The sequence below is a fragment of the Bison bison genome, unplaced genomic scaffold (assembly GCF_000754665.1).
Source record: "Bison bison bison isolate TAMUID 2011002044 unplaced genomic scaffold, Bison_UMD1.0 scf7180017864369, whole genome shotgun sequence".
Lineage (NCBI taxonomy): Eukaryota > Metazoa > Chordata > Mammalia > Artiodactyla > Bovidae > Bison > Bison bison.
In genome coordinates this window covers 3,294,025-3,318,741 of record NW_011494941.1, presented here as the reverse complement: position 1 = coordinate 3,318,741, position 24,717 = coordinate 3,294,025, and the positions used below count along the sequence as shown (strand labels likewise).

The window sequence follows — 24,717 nt, the reverse complement described above, 5'->3', positions numbered from 1 at the left end:
ATACAACTGAAGCGACTTAGCACGCAGTTAGTACTACAGCAAGAGCCAGGGCTAGAATTCAGGTCTCAGTTTTCCAGGTTGGTAATCTGGCCTTTTACATAGCGAACTGACTATCTTTGTGTCCTATTTGTGTTAAAGTCTTATGTTTTTAGTGATTTATTTAAGAAAGAAAAAATAATAAATGAGAACGTCTCATTTACTAGGTGTGCCATGAAGTCAGCTCCCCTAATGCACGTGTTATAGATTACATCTTATTTTGAACCTGATTGTTTCACCTAGAGAAAAGAGACAAGCTGTTGTGATTTCATTTAATTTTTTTTTAGTTGCTCTGATTTCAGCACAAGTTTTTGAATCTTATGATAAAACATTTTAGGATAGATAAATAAATGCATGAAAATTTATTAAAATTATGTAGAACTGACATGTTGGCAATCAAAAATGCAGAAAACTTTAAAATGAAATGAATTATAGAATAATGGAAGTTGTCATTTTTCCTCTTTGTTAGGGTACATAAAATTGGTTTTGATAAGTCATTGTTTTTCTTTTTAAGTGAGTGGGATTGGCACATATTGAGAATAGTTTAGCAATAACCATCTCAGGACTATGTCACATTTAGTTGGTTGTAAAAGAGCAGTTTTTAATTATTGACTGGAGAATATTGTTTAAACAAGAAGTGGGTTATAAGGTGAGCTTTAACAAGTGGTACGATATTGGCAAAAGGAACCTGTAAGAGACTGAAATAAACTGAGACATCCTGGTAGATGATGATGGTAATGGTAGTGATGGTAACAATGATGATGATTTTTGACAACAGTGATAATAATAGTTCACATTTCTTTATGTATTACTCATGTTCTGAATGTTTTTAAATATGCTACCTCTTTTAATCTTCATAGCAACCCTGTGAAGTACAATTATTCTCTCATTTTTATGGATGAAACTGAGGGATGGAGAAAGCAAGTAACTTGTCAAAGGGCTCACAGATAATAAAGTTTTCTCCTCCTCCTTCTGAAATGGAACTTTTTGATAATATTGGTTTGGCCACAAGTTTTGCTCTGTAAGATGGTATGGAATAACTCGAACAAACTTTTTGGTCAACCCAATACTTTAACCTGCTAGGAACAGTTTTGGACATCTGTCCTGTTGTCCGTAAAATGACCATTTTTATATATGTTTTCAGTTCCTTTAAATTTAATTTTAATATAGCCTCAGTGTATTCTTCTACATCTAAGAATCCAGTTACCCTTCTGCTACAGTTCTTTATAGTGTTATCTCAGATGGCTGTTTTATCTACCACATGTCTATGTAGAATACAGGGGAGAATGCCAGAATGACTCAGATAAGTGTAGGGTGTTGTTGCCATTCCAAAGAAAAATTCAGAACTGCTAGTGTCAGAATTTACCTCTTAGAGAACATGGTATCTGGAGTTCGGTTGGAGAGTCTAGGTGAATAGAAAGACCAAGATTTAGAGATACTTTTCTTCTGCCGCATTTCTCTTTCTCTCTTCCTCTGGGACTTCTATAATGTATAAATTGGTCTGCTGATGGGTAATATTGCATAAATTCCTTAAGCCTTCTTCATGAGATGATTTCTAATGCCTTGTCTTCGAGTTGACTGATGCTTTCTGGATCTAGTCTGATGTTGAATCCCTCTACTGAAATTTGTCAGTTTATTTATAGTATTCTTCAGTTCCAAGATTTTTGTTTGGTACTCTAGTAATTTCTATCTCTTGGCTGCAATTCATGCATTTCTCTTGACCTCGATGAGCAGCTTTATAATGGCTGGTTTGAATTCTCTATCAGGTAAATCGTCATTAGGGTTGATTTCTGGAGATTTAGCTTGTTCCTTCAGGACTCATTTCCCCATTTCTTCATTTCTCTTGACTTATGGTATTGGTATCTTCACAATGGAAAAAACAACCACTGCTTTCAGTCTTCACAGACTGGCCTCAAACAGGAGGAGATCTTTGCTGATCAGCCCAGCCAGAGACTTGGGTAACCTCTCAAACATTCAGGCTAGTCTGAATCTGTCTTTGGTCCCCGTGCTCCCCAGGCATCTAAAGTACTCTAGAGTCTATCAGTGCCTTAGATAGATGTGACAGTGGCTAGTCCCTTGGGCAGCTCCTAGAAATGTAGGAGCACTACATGTGTGGTTCACCTCCTACTGCCCCAGGGCACTGGGATTTTTGTTGTTGTTGTTTATGTGGTGTATCCCATTGATTTATTTGTGGACATTGAAAAATCCTTGCATCCCTGGGATAAATCCCACTTGGTCATGGTAAATTATCTTTTTAATGTATTGTCGGATTCAGTTTGCTAGTATTCTGTTGAGGATTTTCGCATCATGTTCATCAGTGACATTGGCCTGTAATTTTTGTGTATATGTGAGATCTTCATCTAGTTTTTGGTGTCAGGGTGATGCTGGCCTTACAGAATGAATTAGGAGGTGTTCCTTCCTTTTCGGTTTTTTGGCATAGTTTCAGAAGTATAAGTGTTAACTCTTCTCTATGTTTTTGGTAGAATTCACCTGTGAAGCCCTCTAGTTCTGGACTTCTGTTTGTTGGGCGTTTTTAAATTATTAATTCAATTTCATTACTGGTAATATATTTTCTGTTTCTTCCTGGTTCAATCTTGGGAAATTGTACCTTTCTAAGAATTTGTTCATTTCTTCCAGGTTGTCCATTTTATTGGCATATACTTGTTTGTAGTAGTCTCTTATGATCATTTGTATTTCTGTGATATTGGTTGTAGCTTCCCCTTTTTCATTTCTAATTTTATTGATTTGAGTCCTCTCCCCCCTTTTTTTTTCTTGAGTCTGGCTAAAGGTTGATCAGTTTGTTAATTTTTTCAAAGAACCAGCTCTTAGTTTCATTGATTTTTTTTTTCCCCATTGGTTTTTGTTTTGTTGCTGTTTCTTTCCTTCTACTAATTTTGGGTTTTGGATTTTATTCCCCTTTCTCTGGTTTCTTTATGTGTAAGTCAGAGTTGTTTATTTGAGAGTTTTCTTGTTTCTTGAGGTAAGTGTGTATCACTATAAATGGCCCTGTTAGAACTGCTTTTGCTGTGTCCCATGGGTTTTGGTCCATTGTATTTTCATTTTCACTTATCTCTAGATATTTTTTGATTTCCTCTGTGATTTCTTCAGTGATCCATTGGTTGTTTAGTAGCATAGTGTTAGACCTCTACTAAACAGTATACTTTTAAACAGTCAAAGAATTTAAAGAAGAAATCACAAGGGAAATTAATAAATATAGAGATGAATGAAAATGAAAACAATATACCCAAAGTTAGCTCTCAAATATACAACTTAACTTTACAACTTAGCTAGAAAAAGAATAGACTAAACTCAGAGCTAGTAGAAGGAAATTTAAAAAAGATTAGAGTGGGGATAAATTAAATAGAGAATAGAAGAACAACAGAGAAAAATCAACAAAACCAAAATTTTGTTCTCTGAAAAGATAAACAAAATTGACAAATCATGAACTAGCTGGACTAATAAAAATATAAAGATGACTCAGATTACTAAAATCAGAAATGAAGTTGGGGACACTTTTACTGATTTTGTAGAAATAAAAAGATTATAATAGTGTGCTGTGAACAATTGTTTGCCCCAGATTGGATAGCCTAGATGAAATGGACAAATCCCTAGAAACACAAAACCTACCAAGACTAAATCATGGAGAAATAGAAAATCTGAATAGACCTGTAACTACTGGTGCTAGTGGTAAAGAACCTGCCTGCCATTGCAGGAGATGTAAGAGACACAAGTTCGACCTCTGAATTGGGGACATTCCCTGGAGGAGGGCATAGCAACCTGTTCCAATATTCTTGCCCAGAAAATCCCATAGACAAAGGGTCCTTGTGGGCTACAGTCCATGGGGTCGCAAATAGTTGGACATGACTGAAGTGACTTAGTACACATAACTAGTAATTAGATTGAGTCAATGATCAGAATCTTCCAACAGAGTGAAGTCTTGGATCTGATAGCATCACTGAAGAATTCTGCCAAATATTTAAAGAATTAATATCATTACTTCTCAAATTTCCTAATAAGATTGAAGAGGAGGGAATACTTCCTTATCTGTGAAACCCGTATAATCCTAATATCAAAGCCAGACAAAGATGAACAAGAAAAGAAGGATTCCCTGGTGGCTCAGAAGGTAAAGCGTCTGCCTGCAATGTGGGAGACCCGGGTTCGATTCCTGGGTCGGGAAGATCCCCTGGAGAAGGAAATAGCAATCTACTCCAGCAGTCTTGCCTGGAAAATCCCATGGACGGAGGAGCCTGATAGGCTACAGTCCATGGGGTCGCAAAGAGTCGGACACGACTGAGCTACTAGCTACTACTATGAACATCGGTGCAAAGATTCTCAAAAGAATACTAGCAAATAGAATTCAGAAGCCTATTACAAGGATTTTACACTGTGGCAAAATGAGATTTATCCCTGGAATACAAGAATGGGTCAATATACAAAAATTAATCAATGATATGCTATTATCAACAAAATGAAGGAAAAAAGCTGTGTGATTATCTTAACTAATACAGAAAAAACATCTGACAAAATTCAGCACCCTTTCATGATAAGGAACAGGCAACAAAATAGAGACAAAAAGAAAACCGTATCACTGCAATGAAAACCATACATGAAAAACACAGCAGCAAAGACTGAAAACTTCCTTTAAGATCAAGAACAAGACAGGGATGCCCAGTTTCACTTCCACTCAACATAGTAGTAGTAGAACGTTTAGCCAGAGCAAGAAAAAGAAATAAAAAGCATCCAATTAGAAAAGAAGAAGTAAGATGATATGTGTGTAGAAAATCCTAAAGACTCTCCCAAAAAAGCTGTTTAAACTAATAAGTAGCAGGCTACAAAATCAGCACACACAAATCAGTTGTATTTCTATTCATGAACAGTGAATAAAAATGAAAACTACAAAAATAATTCCATTTGTAATAGCACCCATAAGAGTAAAAGACTTGGGAATTAACTAAGGAGGGAAAAGGCTTGTACAGTGAAAACTACAAAACATTTCTGGAACAACTTAAAGATGACATGAATGAGTGGAAAAACATCCTGTACTTATGGATTGTGAAACTCAATATTGCTAAAATGTCAGTACCCAAACCAATCAACAAATTCAGTGTAATCTCTGTAAAATGCCAGTGATCTTTTTTTTTTTTGAGATATAAAAGAACCCATCCTAGAGACTTCCCTGGTGATCCAGTGGCTAAGAGTCCACATTTCCACTGCAGGGGTTTCAGATTCAGTCCCTGATCAGGGAAGTTCCACATGCCACATGGCATGGCCGAAAAAAGAGAAAAACCTATCCTAAAATTCATATACAATCTTGAGGAACCTGAGTAGCCAAAACAATCTCGAAAAAGAACAAAACTTGAAGACTCATGTTTCCTGATTTCAGAACTTACTCTACAAGTGTGCAGTAATCCAAGCAGTGTGGTGTTAGTATGAAAGACTTATAGACCAATAGAATAGAGTAGATAGCCCAGAATTAAACCGTCATGCATATGGTCAAATGATTTTTTGCCAAAAGTGGAAAATGGGTAAAGGACAATCTTTTCAGGAAATAATTCTTAAAAAAAGAGGATCAGTTCAGTTCAGTCACATCTGACTCTCTGCGACCCCGTGGACTGCATCACACCAGGCTTCCCTGTCCATCACCAACTCCTGGAGCTTGCTCAAACTCATGTCCATAGAGTCGGTGATGCTATCCAACCGTCTCATCCTCTGTCATTCCCTTTTCCTCTCGCCTTCAATCTTTCCCAGCATCAGGGTCTTTTCCAATGAGTCAATTCTTCGCATCAGGTGGCCAAAGTATTGGAGTTTCAGCTTCAGCATCAGTCCTTCCAGTGAATATTCAGGACTGATTTCCTTTAGAATGGACTGGTTTGATCGCCTTGCAGTCCAAGGGACTCTCAAGAGTCTTCGCCAATACCACAGTTCAAAAGCATCAGTTCTTTATCACTCAGCTCTCTTTGTAGTCCGACTCTCACATCCATACATGACTACTGGAAAAACCATAGCTTTGACTGTACGGACCTTTGTCGGTAAAGTAATGTCTCTGCTTTTTAATATGCTGTCTAGGCTTGTCATAGCTTTTATTCCAAGGAGCAAGCGTCTTTTAATTTCATGGCTGCAGTCACCATCTGTAGTGATTTTGGAGCCTAAGAAAATAAAGTCTGTTACTGTTTCCATTGTTTTCCCATCTATTTGTCATGAATTGGCAAATGGGTTCAGATGCCATGATCTTACTTTTCTGAATGTTGAGTTTTAAGCCAACTTTTTCACTCTCCTCTTTCACTTTCATCAAGAGGCTCTTTAGTTCCTCTTCACTTTCTGCCATAAGGGTGCTGTCATCTGCATATCTGAGGTAATTGGTATTTCTCCCTGCAGTCTTGATTCCAGCTTGTGCTTCATCGAATCCAGCATGAAGCATAATGTACTCTACATATAAGTTAAATAAGCAGGGTGACAATATACAGCTTTGATGTATTCCTTTCCAAATTTGAAATCAGTCCATTGTTCCATGTCCAGTTCTAACTGTTGCTTCTTGACCTGCGTACAGATTTCTCCACAAAAGAGTGGAGCTGGACCTTTATTAATACTGTATACAAAAACTAACTCAGACCTAAGTGTAAGACCTAAAACAAAAACTCTTAGGAAAAAAGCACAGGGCAAAACCCTTCACAGCATTCATTTTGGTAATGATTTCTTAGATGTAACTCCAAAGGCACAATTGACAAGAGAAAAAGTAGACAAATTGGACTTCATGAAAATTAAAAAAAAAATTGCATCAAAAGACACCATTCACAGAGTGTTAGTTGCTCTGTTGTGTCCAACTCTTTGTGACCCTATGGGCTGTAGCCTGCCAGGCCCCTCTGTCTGTGGGATTTTCCAGGCTAGAATACTGGAGTGGGTTGCCATTTCCTTCTTCAGGGGATCTTCCCAACCTAGGCATTGAACCTGGGGCTCAAGCAGATTCTTTACCACCTGAGCCACCAGAGAAGCCCTATCTCCAGAGTAAAAAGAGACAACTCACAGAATGGCAGGAAATATTTGCAAATCATGTATCTGATAAGGGATTAATATCTGAATATATAGAGAACTTCTAAAATTCAACAATAAAAACCTAATTCAAAAATGGGCAAAAGACTTGAATAGACATTTCTCCAGAGAAGAACTATGTGAATTGCCAATAAGCACATGGAAAGATGTTCAACACCACTGATAATTAGGGAACTGCAAGTTAAAACTACAATGAGATACTACTTACCATTCATTAGCAAAGCTATTATCAAAATAACATAAAATAACAGGTGCTGGTGAGGATATGAAGAAATTGAATGGAAGTGTAAAATGGTCCAGACACCATGGAAATGAAATGTTGGTTTCTGAAAAAATTTTAAATTAAAATCACCATATGATCCAGCAACTCCACTTATGGGTGTATTCCCTGGGAGATTGAAAGCTTGGTCTTGAAAAGGTATTTGTACACCCATGTTCATAGCAATATTTTCACAATAGCTAATGTGGAAGCGACCCAAGTACCCACTGACTGTTGAATGGATAAACAAAATGTGGTACATACATACAATGAGATGTTATCCAGCCTTTTTAAAAAGGCAGAAAATTCTATAGTATGCTATAACATGGATGAATCTTGAGGACATTATGCCCAGTGAAATGCCAGGTGTAAAAAGACAAATACTGTGTGATCCATTTATTTGAGGTATTTTAAGAGTAGTCAAAGTCATAAAGACAGGAATTGTTATAGTAGTTGCCTGGGGCTGAGGGGAGGGAAGAATGGAGGGTTGTTTAATAGGTACAGAGTTTCAGTTTCACTAGATGAAGAGTTATGAGTCTAGTTATGGGTACAGATGACTGTACAATAGTGTGAATGTATTCAGTACCACTGAGCCGTATAGTTAAAAGTGGTTAAGATGGTCAACTTTGTTATATGTATTTTACCACAATAAAAAAAGAATGGTGTTGCTTTAAACATTGAATAAAACTTACTTGAATTTCAAATCATTTTTTCTTTTCATTTTCTGAGTATTTAAAAATGGCTTTAATGGTGTTTATTAAAAATGATGTGGCATAGTTGTTGACTGTCTAAATTAGCGTACAGTATTCTTTATTTGTCTTTTTGTTTGTCACAGTTGCACTGTTTTAAGGCTGATAGCACATTAAGGCTTTTGATAGCACATTTTAGTCAATACAGTGTAATTTAAAAAATTTTTTAATCAAAAGTAAAACTGGTTGGGAAATACAATATAACTACTTTTTTCCCAGCCACTTTTTATAGGAAAAATAAGTTAAGAAGTGTGAAAAAATTGAATAGGTTTATAATAATATTTACTAAATCACTTTATGTAGGATTTAGAAAATAAATTTTAGTATAAAATAAATATATTTTAATACATTTCAGAAATAACCTCCTCCACCATCAAACACCCCATTTATCTCTTAGGGTAGCTACTATTAATGTTTTTTAAATAGCTTTCCAGAAATGATCTATGAATAGATAAGTATATGTATATGAGTATATGATGGAATTGTACACACACATACACAAAATCTGTATACCCCATCTTTTTTTTTAAAGATTCATTTTTTTGTAAGGTATTTTGAATGGCTTAATTCAAATGTTCTTCAGTAAGTTCAAGGAAAAGTAGACCAATTGATGTGTACATTAAAACTATAACTGTCTTTAACAGAAAACAACAAAATTCTGTAAAGCAATTATCCTTCAACTAAAAAGTAAATAAATTTAAAAAATACATTACTCATACGTTGATAAATGTTCACTTCAAGTGAATTGACGAGGTAAATGTAAACAGATGTATTAAAAAGAAATCATAGAGTAATATCTCTGATTTCAAACTTGTGAAATCCTTCTTAAGAATAAATACAATAAAAGAAATTTGTAAAGGAGGAAGTTAAGCTTTGGCCAAAAAAATGTCAACAAATGAAACCTATAGTGTAGGTTTAATATCCTTTAAAAAAGATTTCCAAGAGGGAATGACTGATTTTAAATGTAAATGAATGCTAATAGTGGGTGGAATCAAACAGCATAAAAACACTAAATTTTTTCTGGAGTCAGCACTTTAATCTTATATTCTAAAACGCAGAACCATTTTTGTAGTAAGATATAATGCAAATAAAATTGGAATTTCACATAAAAGTGTAACTGTCTTTATTTGAGGTCCTCTAATTATTCTGGTAGTATAGATGAAGAGTAAACTTTCTTTATTATAGTTTGTTAACAGATTAGATTTTAAAATCTTTTTATGAAAACCTAAAAAATTTTAATTTGTATGGAAGATTTTTGCCCTCAATATACATTCTTAATATCCATCACACTTCTTGGGAGTGGGATTATTGTGACGTTGTCTAGTGGGAGGGAGAGGGAGGAGGATGCTTTACCATATTGTTGAGAGTTGTTGTTTTTTTTTTTAAGCAATGAGCGCATTTTACTTTTATTAAAATGATAATGGTAAATATTTTTAAGAAATGTAATGACATAAAGGTAATTTAAAAATAATGTCCTCATTACTAAGCTTACGTTGTGCTTTTATTAATTTTGGTTTTAGGCCTGTGTGGACGTCAGAGCCAGTTCAGTGTTTTGGCAGCAGATGGAATTTGCAGAAAGCCTCCATGGTCATCCCAAGTTGCCAGAATGGTTGTCTACACACCCTTCTCATGGCAGTCGAGCTGAGCACTTGGATAGGCTCATACCTCAGGTGAGCTAACACTGCATAAGGCAAGACTTTATTGTTATGGTATCATTTATTTTTAATACTGTTACTTCCTGTGCCTAGAAAAAGAGCACTAGCCTGTCAGCCATTTTTATTACCATCAGTTTTCAAAGGATTTCACTGAAAAGTAAAAAATCCTGCTAGTCCACAAGTCCTGGTGAATAAATTGGTATGTATAGTTGACTTTTCATGATAGTCAAGGTTTAGCACTTTTAGTATCATACTTTTTAGTTTTAACTGATTCGGTGAAAGTCTAAAAATCAAGGTATGTTTTTCATCATACTGATCATAGTCTTAGTGATTTCAGCTTATCATTAAAAATACCAGTTAATGAATTGTGTGAAATTTTGGGTTGAGTATTAATTCCAGTAGTGATGCTGGAGTTTGTTTTGTTTTGCTTTTTAGGAAAAAAAAAAAACCCTTCAGATTAGTTTGCTTTCTGGTTAGTTCTCTTAAAAGATAGAATAAAGTGTGTGCTGTGTGCTCTTTTTTTTTCCTTTGTAGAATTCATTAATGGATCAAGCTGAAACAGCTTTCTCCCAAGTAGTATTCACTCTCTTCTAAAACTCTTTTGATTTAACATATTCAGAAGTGCTTTCCACATAGGTACAAAATGAATGTCAGTCGTCTCTAAGGCAGCCTGCATCCTCTCTTCTGCCTCATGTGCTTAAAAGCAGAATATTCGTTACCAATTTAAGAATTAGTCTTGGGCTAATTGCTAAAGGGATAACACAACAGATACAGATATATTATAAACGTCTCTTTAAATATGACTTCAAATTCAGAAGAACAAACATTGAGTACCTGCTATAAGAAAGATTTGCAAAAGAAATAATACATAGTCTTGATATTTTAAGATGCTAAAATAAGTAAAAAATGATTCTTAATATAATAAGGAATATTATTTATCATAAGAAAAGTAGAATACAATGGTATACATTGTGAAGGAAGAATAACCTTATTACTTGGTGTAATAATAATAACCGTATTTTGGGGGTAAGCCTCTTATTTGTGGTAAGAAACTACACAAGAAACTACCACAAGATTCATTCATTTATTCATATGATCAACATTTATTAATATTCATTGCTAATGTACTGTTCTGTGTTGTATTGTGCCGGGGAGTGAGCAAGGAACAAAGCAGCCTCTTGTTTTCTTAGAGCTAACATTCTAGTTAAGGAATGCAAATAATAAACAAGCCAACAAACATACATATAGTATGTCAAGCAGTTATAAGCACATTGCAGAAAAACAAAGCGGATGAAAGGTGGGAGAGAGGCCTGGGCAACAGAAGGTATACTAGTCAGTGTTCATTTGTCAAGGAAGACCTTAATACACAGAATTTGGAAAGAAGCAGAGGAGCAAGTCCTGTGGATATCTGGAGGAAGAGTCTTCTAGGCTGAGGAAGCAGCTGATGCCCAGGACCGGAAGTGAGACTGTGCTTGCTTGGTATATTCAAGGAATAGCAAGACACTGGGGCTGAATGGAGTAAGGGAGGGGAGAATGGTTGAGGTGTGAGGCGTCTTCTAAACCACTGTAAGGTCTTGATTCTTATTTCAAGTGATATGGGAAGCTAAGCGAGGGCTTTGAGCAGAGGAGGCTTGATCTGGCTCAAGTGTTTTATAGTGATCACCGGGTCTCTTTTGTGGACTATAGGGGAGCAAGGGTGGAATCAGGAAGCCTATTTAAGAGGCTCTTGCAGTAATCCTGGTTAGAGATGATGGAGGCAGAAGAGCGGGAGAGAAATGGTCAGATTTTGGACGTATTTTGAAAAGAATGATGACTGGATTTGTTGATTTTTTGAGCTTACTTTATGCCTTTTATGAGCACCGGGTGAGCCAGACATAGGTTATTGAGACCTATCCTAAATACATTTCATTTATACTCTTAACTTTAAGGAAAAATACGTGAGAAAGAAAGAGCAGTGAAATTTACTTGATATAACGTGTAGTAGTTATTCCCCTTGAGAGACAACATGGGACTGGGACAGTCAGTTTCATAAGTAGCTGATTTGTATTGAAGAGCGCTGACTCTGAGAGTCTTCTTAGTGGCACCCCAGACCCAGGAACCTCACACTACCCTGGGAATGGCTTAACCTATCTCTAAATCCATAATAACCATATGGTTTTCTCTTAGAATTTCCTTTGCTTTTTGCTTAATGAAATTCTAAAAATACATGGTTTGCTTAAACTGGATAATGAGTTCTACCTAACTTTTATCTGAAGCCTGTCCTAAATTCCGGGTTTTTGTTTCATCATCAGATAACTAATGATCTTTAAAGAAGTAGTAAATGTTCTTTAGAGAAGTCTTTAAAATAATAATAAATTGAGTAGTGAGTATGAAAAAAAAAATGGTTGGAGAAACAGATATGTTATTTGGAAGCCAGTGATGATGAAAAAATTAAGAGATATTTTTCTTCTAAAAATAAACTATTCTAGTTCGGAAGCTTAATTTGAAAACCTCATACAATTTCTTGTGTTTTTCCCCCCAAGTGATTAAATTCAATTTGAAGGTAATAAAACTCTACTACAATATTGGGAGTAATTCACTGATTGAAGTGAAACTGATAGTAGAAGAGTATATTGTTAATTAGAATACATAGTCATAATTCAGAGATCGGAATTCCCTACTATCATAGGTCTAATTTCTGTAATGAAAGAAAACGATTCCTCATGCAGTATCTGGAATTACGTGAGTCTGTGTCGTCTTAGAGACTATCTTTTTTGGGTTAGATTTTCTTTAAGGTTTCTTTCCTACTAAAGTGAGGACAGTGTTGGGTTGTACCTAAAGCTCCTGTCCTCTGCCATTTCAGACAGTGATGTACATCTAAAGGGTGGTTGGGCACCAGTGTGCAGAGGTGTCTCGGTCAGAGGTGAGGATTTCAGAATCACCAGGAAATGCTGGTAGTTGAAGTGGTGAGAGTGAGTGAGTTCACTTAGGAGGTAAGCACAGGAAGTGCTCTTGGACACTTAGCTGTGTTAGGTAGAGTCCATGCTTAATTGGTAGGAGGAAGAGCCTGTAGTAGATTAGGTTCGTAGGAAAAGACCAAGAAAGTCAGGAAAATGAGGTTCTTTGGTCCTCTGAGAATACAAATCTTGGTAACTTTGATGTTTTAAAATTTAAGTTTTTGAAGATTGTATATTTTTCTTTTTTATTGTTTTCCTGTAGATCATTACAGAAGTGTATTGTCTTACCATAGCATATTAATGTTTATGATGTTTTAAATCTATATTTGAGCATTTTTCAACAAATATTTATTGATTACCTCTTACGTGCTAGATTATAGGTATTGTAGGTGTTGTGACCAAAATAGACAAAACCCCCTGCCCTCAGGAAGTTTATTTGGCAGTAAAGGGTGAGAGACAGTGAATAGAATAAATTAGTAATATACAGAATAAATCACCAGTATATTGCATGTTAGTAATAAATGTAAGGGAGGGAAATAAAGAAGGAGGAATTGTGTATTATCTTGGGCTGCCATAACAAAATCCATAGACTTGGTAGCTTAAGCAACAGAAATTAATTTATTCACAGATTTGAAGGCTAAAAGTACAAGATCAGGGTTCTGCCTTAAGCAGCAGAAATACACTTTTCTCAATTCTGAGGGCTGGAAGTTCAATACTAAGGTTCTGGCCAGTTCAGTTTCTGGTGAGGTCTCTCTTCGTGTCTTGTATGTAGCTGTCTTCTCGCTGTGTCCCACGTGGTATAGAAAGAGTGATTGCTTTTGTGTCTCTTCCTCTTCTTAGGAGGCACTGTTCCGTCACAAGGGTCATACCCTCATGACCTCATTTAAACATTACCTCCCAGAGGCCCCATCTCTAAATACCGTCACAATGGGAATTAGAGCTTCAGCATACACATTCCCAGATGACACAGTTCATTCCATAGCAGATAGGTAATGTGTGAGCAGAGGTAGTCATGGTTGCTGGAATAGCTGTTTGAAATGGGATTGGGTCAGAGAAGGTTTTACTGGGAAGAAGGTATTTGAAGGAAGACTTGAAATAAGGGAAAGAGTGAGCCATGTAGCTTCCTGGGAGGAGGAGCTGTCCAGGCAGAGGGAATAGTAAGTACAAGTCCTTGAGCAGGAGTGAGCCAGCTATATTTGAGGACCAGCAAAGAAACCAATGTAGCTGCTTGGGGTTAAACAAGGGAAGGTGGAGGGAGCAGGTTTTATAGGCCCACCAAAAAAAAGAGGGGGGGGCCTAGGTTTTACTCAGAGATGGAGCAGCAGTGGGGGCTTCCTTGTGGCTCAGTGATACAGAATCTGCCTGCAGTGCAGGAGTTGTAGGGGACTCAGGTTTCACCCCTGGGTCAGAAAGATTTCCTGGAGGAGGGCATGGCAACACACTCCAGTATTCTTGCCTGGAGAATTCCATGGACTGAGGAGCCTGGTGGGCTACAGTCCATAGGGTCACACAGAGTCGGACATGACTGAAGAGAGCCTCAGTGGAGTGTTTTGAGCTGAGGACTAGAGGAATAACAGGATCTGTGTTGTATTTGAAAAGAGTGTAATCTACAGCTCCTACAAAACAGTATAATCATGTAATTTTGGAGTGTTTTAGTTTAGTATATTGTTCAGAAAATAAGCCAATTCCTTTTTTTGTTTTGTTTCTAAATCAAGCCTCCAAATTGGAAAAAAATATCCTTGCTTTTTAAAAAAATGTGAATTCTGAGATAATGCATGTGTAAATGCCTAGTTAAATATAGTCCTGTGATCCACTAGTATTTAAAAAGGATAAATAAAGAGTTATAGTAATGATATTATTTGTAGTTAATGATACGGTATGTTATAATTTTATTTACTTGAAATAATCAGTTAAATTTAGGAAACACATATCCCACATATTCCGTTACCATAACAACTTGGGTGAAAAATTGAAGAACAGATGTTATATCAACCTGTTGATGTTTAATAGTATGACAATTTTAAAATTATATTCAAATTTTAAATTTATATATACCATACATAATCCTTGAAAGAGATAACCTTATTTAATTTTTTCTGTAGTATCATTATACTATATGAATAGATGTTAATAAGAAAAATTGTATAATAACCTGGGGTTGAAATTTACTTGGCGGATTTATTTTACAACTGAAAACATTTATACTAAATTTTTTATATTTCTTCTGTTACCAACTCTCTGTCATCCTTTCCTTGGCATGGGGAAGGGGATAGAGAATAATAGAGTAAATAGGGAAGGCATTTAATTTGGAATTACTATTTGTCTGGGGTTATGTTATTATAATCATAATTTTGAATAGGATTTATTTTTTAATACTCTTAGAACTTTCAATGTCAGCTTTATTTGTAAACTGTTTTTTAAATCTTGAGTTTCAAATTTACTACATTTAATTTTTAGGTACAAGAATCACTCAGTGGCAGACCATAAATGCATTCATTTTAATCTCATTTTACTTCAGATTCTTTAAACTTTCAGGAAGCTGGGGGTTTTAACTCACGTGTAAATCATTCTTACATATTTATAATTGGACAAAGTAAATGCATAAATCATTAATATTATACATCGCATAAGGAGAAAATATGAGAGTGTTTAACATTGAAGTGAAATGTCGTTGTTGGCCAATGTACACAAACACACTGCTCACCTCACAGAATTTCATTTTGTCTGACATGAAGAGTGTTGAGGAAAAGGCAAATATCATAGCAGCTACTGTAATTGAATTGGCCTCTGAATCATATAAAACCAGTAAGCCTGACAGTACCATTGTCTTAAAACCTTAAAAAAATATTATGGTGCATTTGATGTGTATCTACTTGAGGCTGAAATGAATGGGCTATTAGAAAAAAATTGCTTTTAGGAGGAAAGGGGAGAAAAGTAATGATATCTTTAGAAAAACATGTTTTAAAAATGGAGGTGATTTTTTTTTTCCCCTTGAAATGTCTTGGTTTCTGTTTTCAAAGGAGGCTTTTAGCCTAACCATGAGGCTTCTTGGCATTAATTTTTTTCCTGTTCTTTTTCCTTTTTCTCTTTTGAACTTAGTTTATTTTTTATGCATATGTAATTGCTGTTTTACTTGATATGTAGTACCAGATATCGTTCATTTCCTTTTCTGTGGCCAAGTGTCATTTACAGTGTTGTAAGTTTTCTACAACTTACAGTGTGGTAAAGTAGCTCTAAGGCCGTGAAAGACAGAGATAATACCCAAGGATGCACTTGACAGGGCACCGAATGACCGTTTACTGCCCGTTTCAGAGTCTTTCACAGCTTTTCTCTTTGTTTCCTATTGTCTCCTGTTAACCTTTCAAGTAGACACCAGATCAGATCATCCTGTCAGACTAATAAAAACAAGTTTTTTGGTTGTTTTTAAGTAGCCACACACTGTATTGTGTTTTCTGGTGTATTTCCTATTCCTTGAAGTGGTAACCTACTATTCTTATTATTTTCTCTTAAATTTGTTTCTAGTGAGTTTTTGCACTGAGGTTATTGATACTAAAATTTTAGATCTTTTGAAAAGTATATGCTTACCTTCAGAAATTAAGGTAAAGAGTTGGAAATTCAGAGGGTGTAAAGGGACTGCTTTCATATTTCAGGAAAAACATTTAAACCTCTCATGAGCCATTTAGAATTAAAAGATATTGATGTAAAATCAAGGTTGAAGTTATAGAAGTGTAAAAATGACAAAGGAAAAGTAAGGTTGTTTTTTTTTTTAAGAAAAGATTTTTAGTTTTATTTTTGATGGTAAAAATGTTAAAACATATATAAAGATAGAGAATAATTTGAATAATTTAATGAACCCCCATTTTCAGTCACATTCAGTAGTAGTAAGTTTTTTATACATTTGCTTCATTTGCCCCTTCTCTTATTTCTTTCCCCTGAAGTATTTTAATGCAAAACTTATACATGAGGGCTTTCCCTCCTAATACTTCCATATTCATTTTAGAAACTAGTACTGTTTTCTTCTGTAATCATACCACCATCATAGCTAAGAAAACTAAGTAATTTCCCCTTAATAAAGTTAAATATCCTTTGTATACTCAAATATCATCCCAAAATATAGTTCTATAATTAGTTTATTCAAATCCAACAAATCCATATAGCATTTCCCTGCTTTGTCCCTTAAGTCTGTGATTTTAGAACAGTCTCCCTGCCCTTTGTTTGTTTTTAAACATGTTATTGATGTGTTGAATAAATCTAGACCCACATTCTGGATTTATCTGATTACTTCTTTGTGGCCTTGACCAGCCTCTTTCTCTGTATGCCTATAAGTGGAAGTTAACTTTTGGCAAGAATATTTTATAGGTGGTGCAGTTATGCTTCATATGGCTTCACATCAGGAGTCTCTTAATCTGGCTGCTCCATGTTCAGTGATGTCGCATTTGATCAGAGGGTTTGGAGGGTGATGCCGTAACCCCTCCTTTGGGAATGTGGTTTTACCCCTCATAGCCAGCAAGTGATTGTGAGGTGGTGAGACGGCAGTCTGCCAAAGATCCAGTTCTTCAGCAACCTGAGAAGTGTCTTTAATTGAAGAAATATCCTCCTCTCTCTTAAAAGGCTAAGCTGATTGTGTCTTCAGAAAGTGAAAGTGTTAGTCGCTTCAGTCGTGTTCGACTCTTTGTGACTTTATGGACTGTAGCCCGCCAGGCTCCTCTGTCCATGGAATTCTCCAGGCAAGAGTACAAGAGTGGGTAGCCATTTCCTTCTCCAGGGCATATTCCCAACTTAGGGATTGAACCCAGGTCTCCTGCACTGCAGGCAGATTCTTTACTGTCTGAGCCAGCAGATAAGCCCCGTGTGTCTTTAGGAGGAATCTACCTAAGTAGAACAGTGAAGAAGGAACTCAGACCAGCCAAGTCAGCTCCAATGGAACAAAAGATGTTGCAGGCACATTTTTCTCCTATTTAAGAGTAGATTTAAGATGTAGGTAAGTGAGGTTTTTTTTTTTTAAATCACAATGATGATTAGTGCATAAGAGTTGAAAGGAAGGTTGGTCACAGATAATTGTATTGATATTTAATAAATAGGTAGTGTCTGAGAGTCCTCAAATAATAATACCACAAAGATCTTCATCTCAACTAAATCTAGCATTAACGACAAAAACCAAAGCCCCCCAAATGCCCATTTTCCTCGAATAAGATAAGCTTTAAATAATAGAAAAACTAAAAAAAAAAAAGCAAATCTCAAGCTAATTTAAAAAATTTGCTTCATCAGAGATGCTTTCCTGGTGGCTCAAGTGGTAAATAATCTGCCTGCCAATGCAGGAGACTTGGGTTTGATCCCTGGAGCAGGAACATCCCCTAGAGGAGGAAATGGCAACCCACTCCTGTATTCTTGCCTGGGAAATCCCATGGGCAGAGGAGCCTGGAGTGCTACAGTCCATGGGGTCACAAAAGAGTTGGACACAACTTAGTTTAGTTGCCCAAATTAGTTGCACATGCAGAGGCAGCACCATGTAAAGCTGCATGATAAGGCTGATTCAGCTACATTGAAAGTGACAGGAAGAAGAAAGAATGACTTTACAAATGTAAGACACACCCACTTCAAAAAGTTACTTCACTTGTGAATACTGCAGAGTAGCTATTGGAAAGAACAGAATTGATGCTCCAGAGCAAAGACTTACTGATGCTCAGAGATAGAGCAACATACATAGCACAGCCAAATTAAAACATCTGAAGCTAAAAAAGGTGTTTAAGAAAATGGAAGCATATTGAAGACACAAGGAAATCCAAGCTGCAGGTAACAGTGATAAGGGTCATTTGTTTGGTCTTTTGACAAGACAGAAGACATATCTTTGACTAGTTTCTATGTCACATTTTTAATTTAGATAACATTTCTCAGGAAAAGTTTTTAGAAGAATCCCAGAGCATCATGCAAGAGAAACCTGACATGAACATACCTAGATACATACATTTATCAAATGTTTGCCCTTCATTGCAAAGATAGGCTTTTACGAGATGCCGTGGTATAAAGAGAAATTTTAAAAACACTTAAAGAGACTTTGGATCTTACTTTTCAGACTTTGGAGAAGTGTAAGAGTTTAAAGGGGAATGGAACAAAACCAACCAACCAAAAACCAATGGAACGAATGCATTTTGCTATGGTATCTAACCAAACCAACTTTCATTGCTTTTAAGATGGTGTGTGCTCAGTCACTCAGTCGTGTCTGACTCTTTTTGACTTCATAGACTGTAGCCTACCAGGCTCCTCTGTCCATGGAATTTTCCAGACAAGAATACTGGAGTGGGTTGCCATTTCCTACTCCATGGGATCTTCCTGACCCAGGGATCAAATCCGCGTGTTCTGCATTGACAGACAGCTTCTCTACCACTGCACTACCTGGGAAACCCCTTTTATGATGAAAGATCCCTTAATAAATGAAACACATACAACGAAGTGTCAGTGAAGTACTCAGTAGCAGTGGTGAACTTTCCAAATCCACTGATGCTTGAGAATTAGATAAAATATATAGTTTAGCTTGCTATTTAGCAATATATAGGATTGTGATTATAGCTTGCACTCTGCTCTTCTTAGAAAACCAAAGATCATGTAAAGAAATTAACAGAGAATTGAGTTGAATAGTACAAAAAGAAGATTTAATGGACATTAGAAACTAAATGCTTGGGAATGAATGTTTATTTTCTTCTTTACTGCGTGAGTGCTCAGTTGTTCCAGTTGTGTCCAATTCTTTGTGACCCTGTGGACTCTAGCCCACCAGGCTTCTCTGTCCATGGGGTTCTCCAGGCAAGAATACTGCAGTGGGTAGCCATTCCCTTCTCCAGAGGATCTTCTCAACCCAGGGATCGAATCTGGGTCTCCTGCATTGCAGGTGGATTCTCTGTCATCTGAGCCACTGGAGAAGCCCTGGTGGGGCTAGTAATAAAGAGCCTGCCTGCCAGTACAAGAGACATAAAGAGATGTGGGTTTGATCCCTGGGTCAGGAAGATCCCCTGGAGAAGGAAACTGAGATAGCAGTCTCTCCTGGATGTTTAATGAATGTTTTATGTATTTGTGCGGAGATCATGCCTCCTTCCCTCTTGGCCTAAGAAAGGGAAACTTTCTCCTTCCCTCCCTCCACTATAAGATACTTTAATGATAAGTATTTAACACTGAGCCCAGGATTTCAAAGTAGTTCATATCATAACCCCAATTTAGATAGAACACCTGGCACAGTGCAAGACACATAGAAAATGAATGGTAAATGTTAGTTTCTTTCACTCCTAGTTCATATCATAACCCCAATTTAGATAGAACACCTGGCACAGTGCAAGACACATAGAAAATGAATGGTAAATGTTAGTTTCTTTCACTCCTAGTTCATATCATAACCCCAATTTAGATAGAACACCTGGCACAGTGCAAGACACATAGAAAATGAATGGTAAATGTTAGTTTCTTTCACTCCTAGTTCATATCATAACCCCAATTTAGATAGAACACCTGGCACAGTGCAAGACACATAGAAAATGAATGGTAAATGTTAGTTTCTTTCACTCCTAGTTCATATCATAACCCCAATTTAGATAGAACACCTGGCACAGTGCAAGACACATAGAAAATGAATGGTAAATGTTAGTTTCTTTCACTCCTAGTGGGAATCTTTAGGCTGGCTAATCCCATATTTAATGCTACGTCTTCCATGGGATTCTTAGAACTGTATATTCTTATGTGAATGCATTCCTGCTTTCTCTTAGGCTGTAAAAACTCTTAAGAATGTTTTTCCTATGACATTTATCATAATGATTTATTCATAGCTTGTGTTCTATAAATGTTTGTTTAAAATTCAGCATGCATTTATTAAGTACTATTATGTGCAGTGCATGGAGTTAAATACAGAAAACAAAGTAAGGGAAAAAGCATATTCTAGTTATATAGTAGGAAAGCATTGCTTACTTTAAAAGAGAGGAAGGCATATTTAATAAGATAGATTTGAATTTATAAAAAATAAAAGATGTTGGTACCACAAAGCATAATGAAATAAATGTGGAAAGTAAAGTGAAAAAAAGAATGTTTTACCAACATATGTGATAAAAATCTTACTATGCAAAACAGATGAAGACTTGATGAAAATATACGTGGTCTGTAACAGGATTCTGCTTGATAGGTAGAGGAGAAAAACAGTTGACGTGTGAAGAAATACTAATATAAACCTTTATGAAGTATATATAGTTTTTCTAGCAGTTAAGGAAATGTAGTTCAGATGTTGCCAAAGTACGTTTTATTCAGTAAAGGATTACTCAGGAAACATAATGTGCAAAAAAAAAAAAGAGAGAGAAAAAGAAACCACATTAGTTCATGTAATGCAGAAGTATAAAAAACAAAAACAACAAAAGTGGGTTCCAATTCCTTTTTTCTAAACCTTTTTGCTTTTCCATGTGCTGTGCTGTGCTAAGTGGCTTTAGTCATACCTGACTCTTTGAGGTCCTGTAGACTGTAGCCCGCCATATGCCCCTGTCCATGGGTTTCTGCAGGCAAGGATACTGGAGTGGGTTGCCATGCCCTTCTCCAGGAGATCTTCCCAATCCAGGGATCGAACCTCGTCTCTTATGTCTCCTGCATTGGCAAACGGGTTCTTTACCACTAGTGCCACCTGGGATTACTTCCATGCCAGCTTTTGAAAAAGATAGTTTTGTTTTTAAGACAGATCTTAGGTTCATAACAAAATTAAATGGAAGGTACAATTTCCTATCTACCTCTTGCTTCCATGTGGGCACATCCTTCCCCTCTATCAAAATCCTGCACCAGAGTGGTACATTTGTTACTATAGATGAATGTACATTGCCACCATTATTATAGCCCAAAGTCCACAGTTTACATTGGGGTTCACTCTTAGTTGTACATTTGGTGGTGTTCTGACAAATGTATAATGCCGTATTTATCCTTATAGTACTACGTAGTGTAGGTTTCATTACCCTAAAAATACTCTTTGCTCGTCTGTTCATCCTTGTCTCCCTCCTACCCCCTAACAGACAAGGATCTTTTTAGTGTCTCGATAGTTGTGCCTTTTTCTGAATGTCACATATATCACTGGAATCACACACTATGCAGCCTTTACAGATTGGCTTTTTTTTTTCCTCTTAAAAACACGCATTTAAGGTTTCTCCGTCGCTTTTTATGGCTTGAAAATTTTTCTTATTAGTGCTGAGTAATATTCTGTTGTCTGCTTGTAGCACAGATTATTTATGCGTTCACCTACCAAAGAACATCCTGGTTGCTTCCAAGTTTTGGCAATTACAAATAAATAAACAAATACTAGGCAGTGTTTTGTTTCCTGCCAGTCACTTAACCTCTCTAGGGTTCAATTTTCTTCTCTGTAAAATTTAACGCATGATTTCCAAGAATTCTGAGATTTGAAATTATGTGGTTATCTTGATAGAAATCATGCACTCTTACATGGATTAGGTCAGATATGATTGCATGATGATGATATTATAGGGTGATAAACCCTTCCTAGTGAAAGCAGTCTGGCCCTATATCACAAGAATTACACTCTGTTCTTATGCTTTTGATCAGATCATTTTATTTTGGGGAATTTTCCTTCCCAACTGGAGGTTAGAAAATAACATCTTTTTTTTTTTTTTTAAACAAAGATTTTCATAGCACGGTAACTTATAAAAGCCACATAAAACAAAACTATGGAAACTATTCACAAGCCCAGTAATGGGGAAATGCAAAGTGAATTGCTTGAGGGCAGGGATCATGACTGTTTGTTCTGATTCGGGTGTACCTAGCACTTTACTCAGTATTGGGTTCTAAGTTTCTGTTGAAGGCAAAAGTATTGACGAAAGGAAAGAGAAGAGCTTTTACTGAATATAAAAGACTATTGGAGATGGTATTCTCCTCTCTTTGTTTGCTTTTTCACATCTCTTATTGTTAAACTCAGCTGTACCCCGTTACCTGCTGAACCCCACACTTGGGCCTTTACGGACACCCAGGAACGCCTTGGGCGTGTGATGTAGCAGCCATGACAGGATGGCTTCTCACTTGGGAAAGAACATCAGCCTGGTTATAAAGGAGTTAAAGCAAGAGTAGCATGTCCCAGTTTTGCCAGGACAGTCTCAGGTTGTGCCTGATGTCTTGGTGTAAATCTTATTTTAATAGCATTTCCTTTCACTCTCAGAGGTATCCTTGTTTGGACAGTAAGTCACCATTTGGCTGAGGGTCTGAATTTCTGTTTACTTTAGTGCTGTAGCTGGGAAACATTGTTTTTCTTTTTTCAGTTCAGTTTAACAAACATTTACTTAACACTGAGTACATATCACATTCTGTCATATTGTGAGATACAAAGAAAATTCAGACAAGACCTCTGTCACCAAAGAATTTCACTTCAGTGCTTTTTCCTCTTTATTTTGGTAACTCACAGCCTCATTCAGAGTCCTAGACCCAAGCTCTTGCCCTGACCTCAGCCAATTGGAAAGACCCTTTTCTGACTTGCCTCTGGTTGTATGCCCTCCTCTCCTGTGAGACCTAAGGGAATAGTCCCTTTTAAGAACCTATGCTGTCATCATTTGGCATAATGGAATTCCCCACCCAGATCCTTTGGAGCCTGTTTCCAGGGCCTGTGTGGACCTCTTCCCTTGGACATGCTTACACAAGGTCCCTCCTAGTGCCAGGTGGGCGGTTGTGGTGGGAGAAGGGAGTGGACAGCAGGCCAGTGACAGCAGCCAGGGTAGGCTCCCTGCAACCTTACAGTGAATTCAAGGATGCTAATTTTGTGTTTGGCCATCAGCGTCATTTTGATTGTCTGTTCCTCAAAGTAGAACAGAACATTTTTTATGTAGTCATTTTAGATATTTAAATATATGGTGTCTGAGCCTCCGTTTGCATTCTTGCCATGGACCCCACAGATGTCAGAAACAGGCGCACTCAGAGTAAGACCCAGATCCCTTCCCTGACCTGTGAGATCCCACACGATCTGCACCTGCCACATACCCACTCTGCTGCAGCTGTCCTGGCTTCCACACTGTCCGGAACATGACTCTCCCATCTCAGGTTCTGGCACTCACTGCAGCATTTTGGAAGTATCTTCTTCTGGATACCCGAGTTACTTCTTCCCTCAGGTCCTGTCCTCTACGTCTTCCCTCCACCCCTCCAGGTCATTATTTTTTCAGTGAGACCTAGTGAAATGTTCAGTTTAGTCCCTCAGTCATGTCTCACACTTAGCGACCCCATGGACTGCAGCACGCCAGGCCTCCCTGTCCATCACCAACTCCCGGAGCTTACGCAGACTCATGTCCATCGAGTAGGTGATGCCATCCAGTCCTCATCTTCTATCGTCCCCTTCTCCTCCTGCCTTCAACCTTTCCCAGCGTCAGAGTTTTTTCCAGTGAGTCAGTTCTTTGCATCAGGTGACCAAAGTATTGGAGTTTCAGCTTCAGCATCAGTTCTTCCAATGAACATTCAGGACTGATTTTATTTAGGATTGACTGGTTGGATCTCCTTGCAGTTCAAAGGACTCTCGAAAGTCTTCAACACCACAGTTCAAAAGCATCAATTCTTCAGCACTCAGCTTTTTTTTTTTTATAGTCCAACTCTCACATCCATACATGACTACTGGAAAAATCAGAGATTTCACTAGACAGACATTTGTTGGCAAAGTAATGTCTCTGCTTTTTAATATTCTGTCTAGGTTGATCATAACTTTTCTTCCAAGGAGCAAGCATCTTTTAATTTCATGGCTGCCGTCATCATCTGCAGTGATTTTCAGTTCAGTTCAGTCGCTCAGTTGTGTCCGACTCTTTGCGACCCCATGAATCGCAGCACGCCAGGCCTCCCTGTCCATCACCAACTCCCGGAGTTCACTCAGACTCACGTCCATCGAGTCAGTGATGCCATCCAGCCATCTCATCCTCTGTCGTCCCCTTCTCCTCTTGCCCCCAATCCCTCCCAGCATCAGAGTCTTTTCCAATGAGTCAACTCTTCACATGAGGTGGCCAAAGTACTGGAGTTTCAGCTTTAGCATCATTCCTTCCAAAGAAATC

General features: G+C 37.1%; 1 protein-coding gene across 3 annotated transcripts in view; it reads left to right on the top strand.

Annotated features, from left to right (window-relative positions):
- Window positions 1-24,717, top strand: part of OMA1 (OMA1 zinc metallopeptidase) — a 66,075-nt gene that overhangs the window by 35,062 nt on the left and 6,296 nt on the right. For all 3 annotated transcript variants that reach the window (XM_010855871.1, XM_010855873.1, XM_010855872.1), the window contains exon 8: window positions 9,612-9,761. In XM_010855871.1, the coding sequence (XP_010854173.1) occupies window positions 9,612-9,761 (150 nt within the window). The remainder of the gene's footprint in view (window positions 1-9,611; window positions 9,762-24,717) is intronic.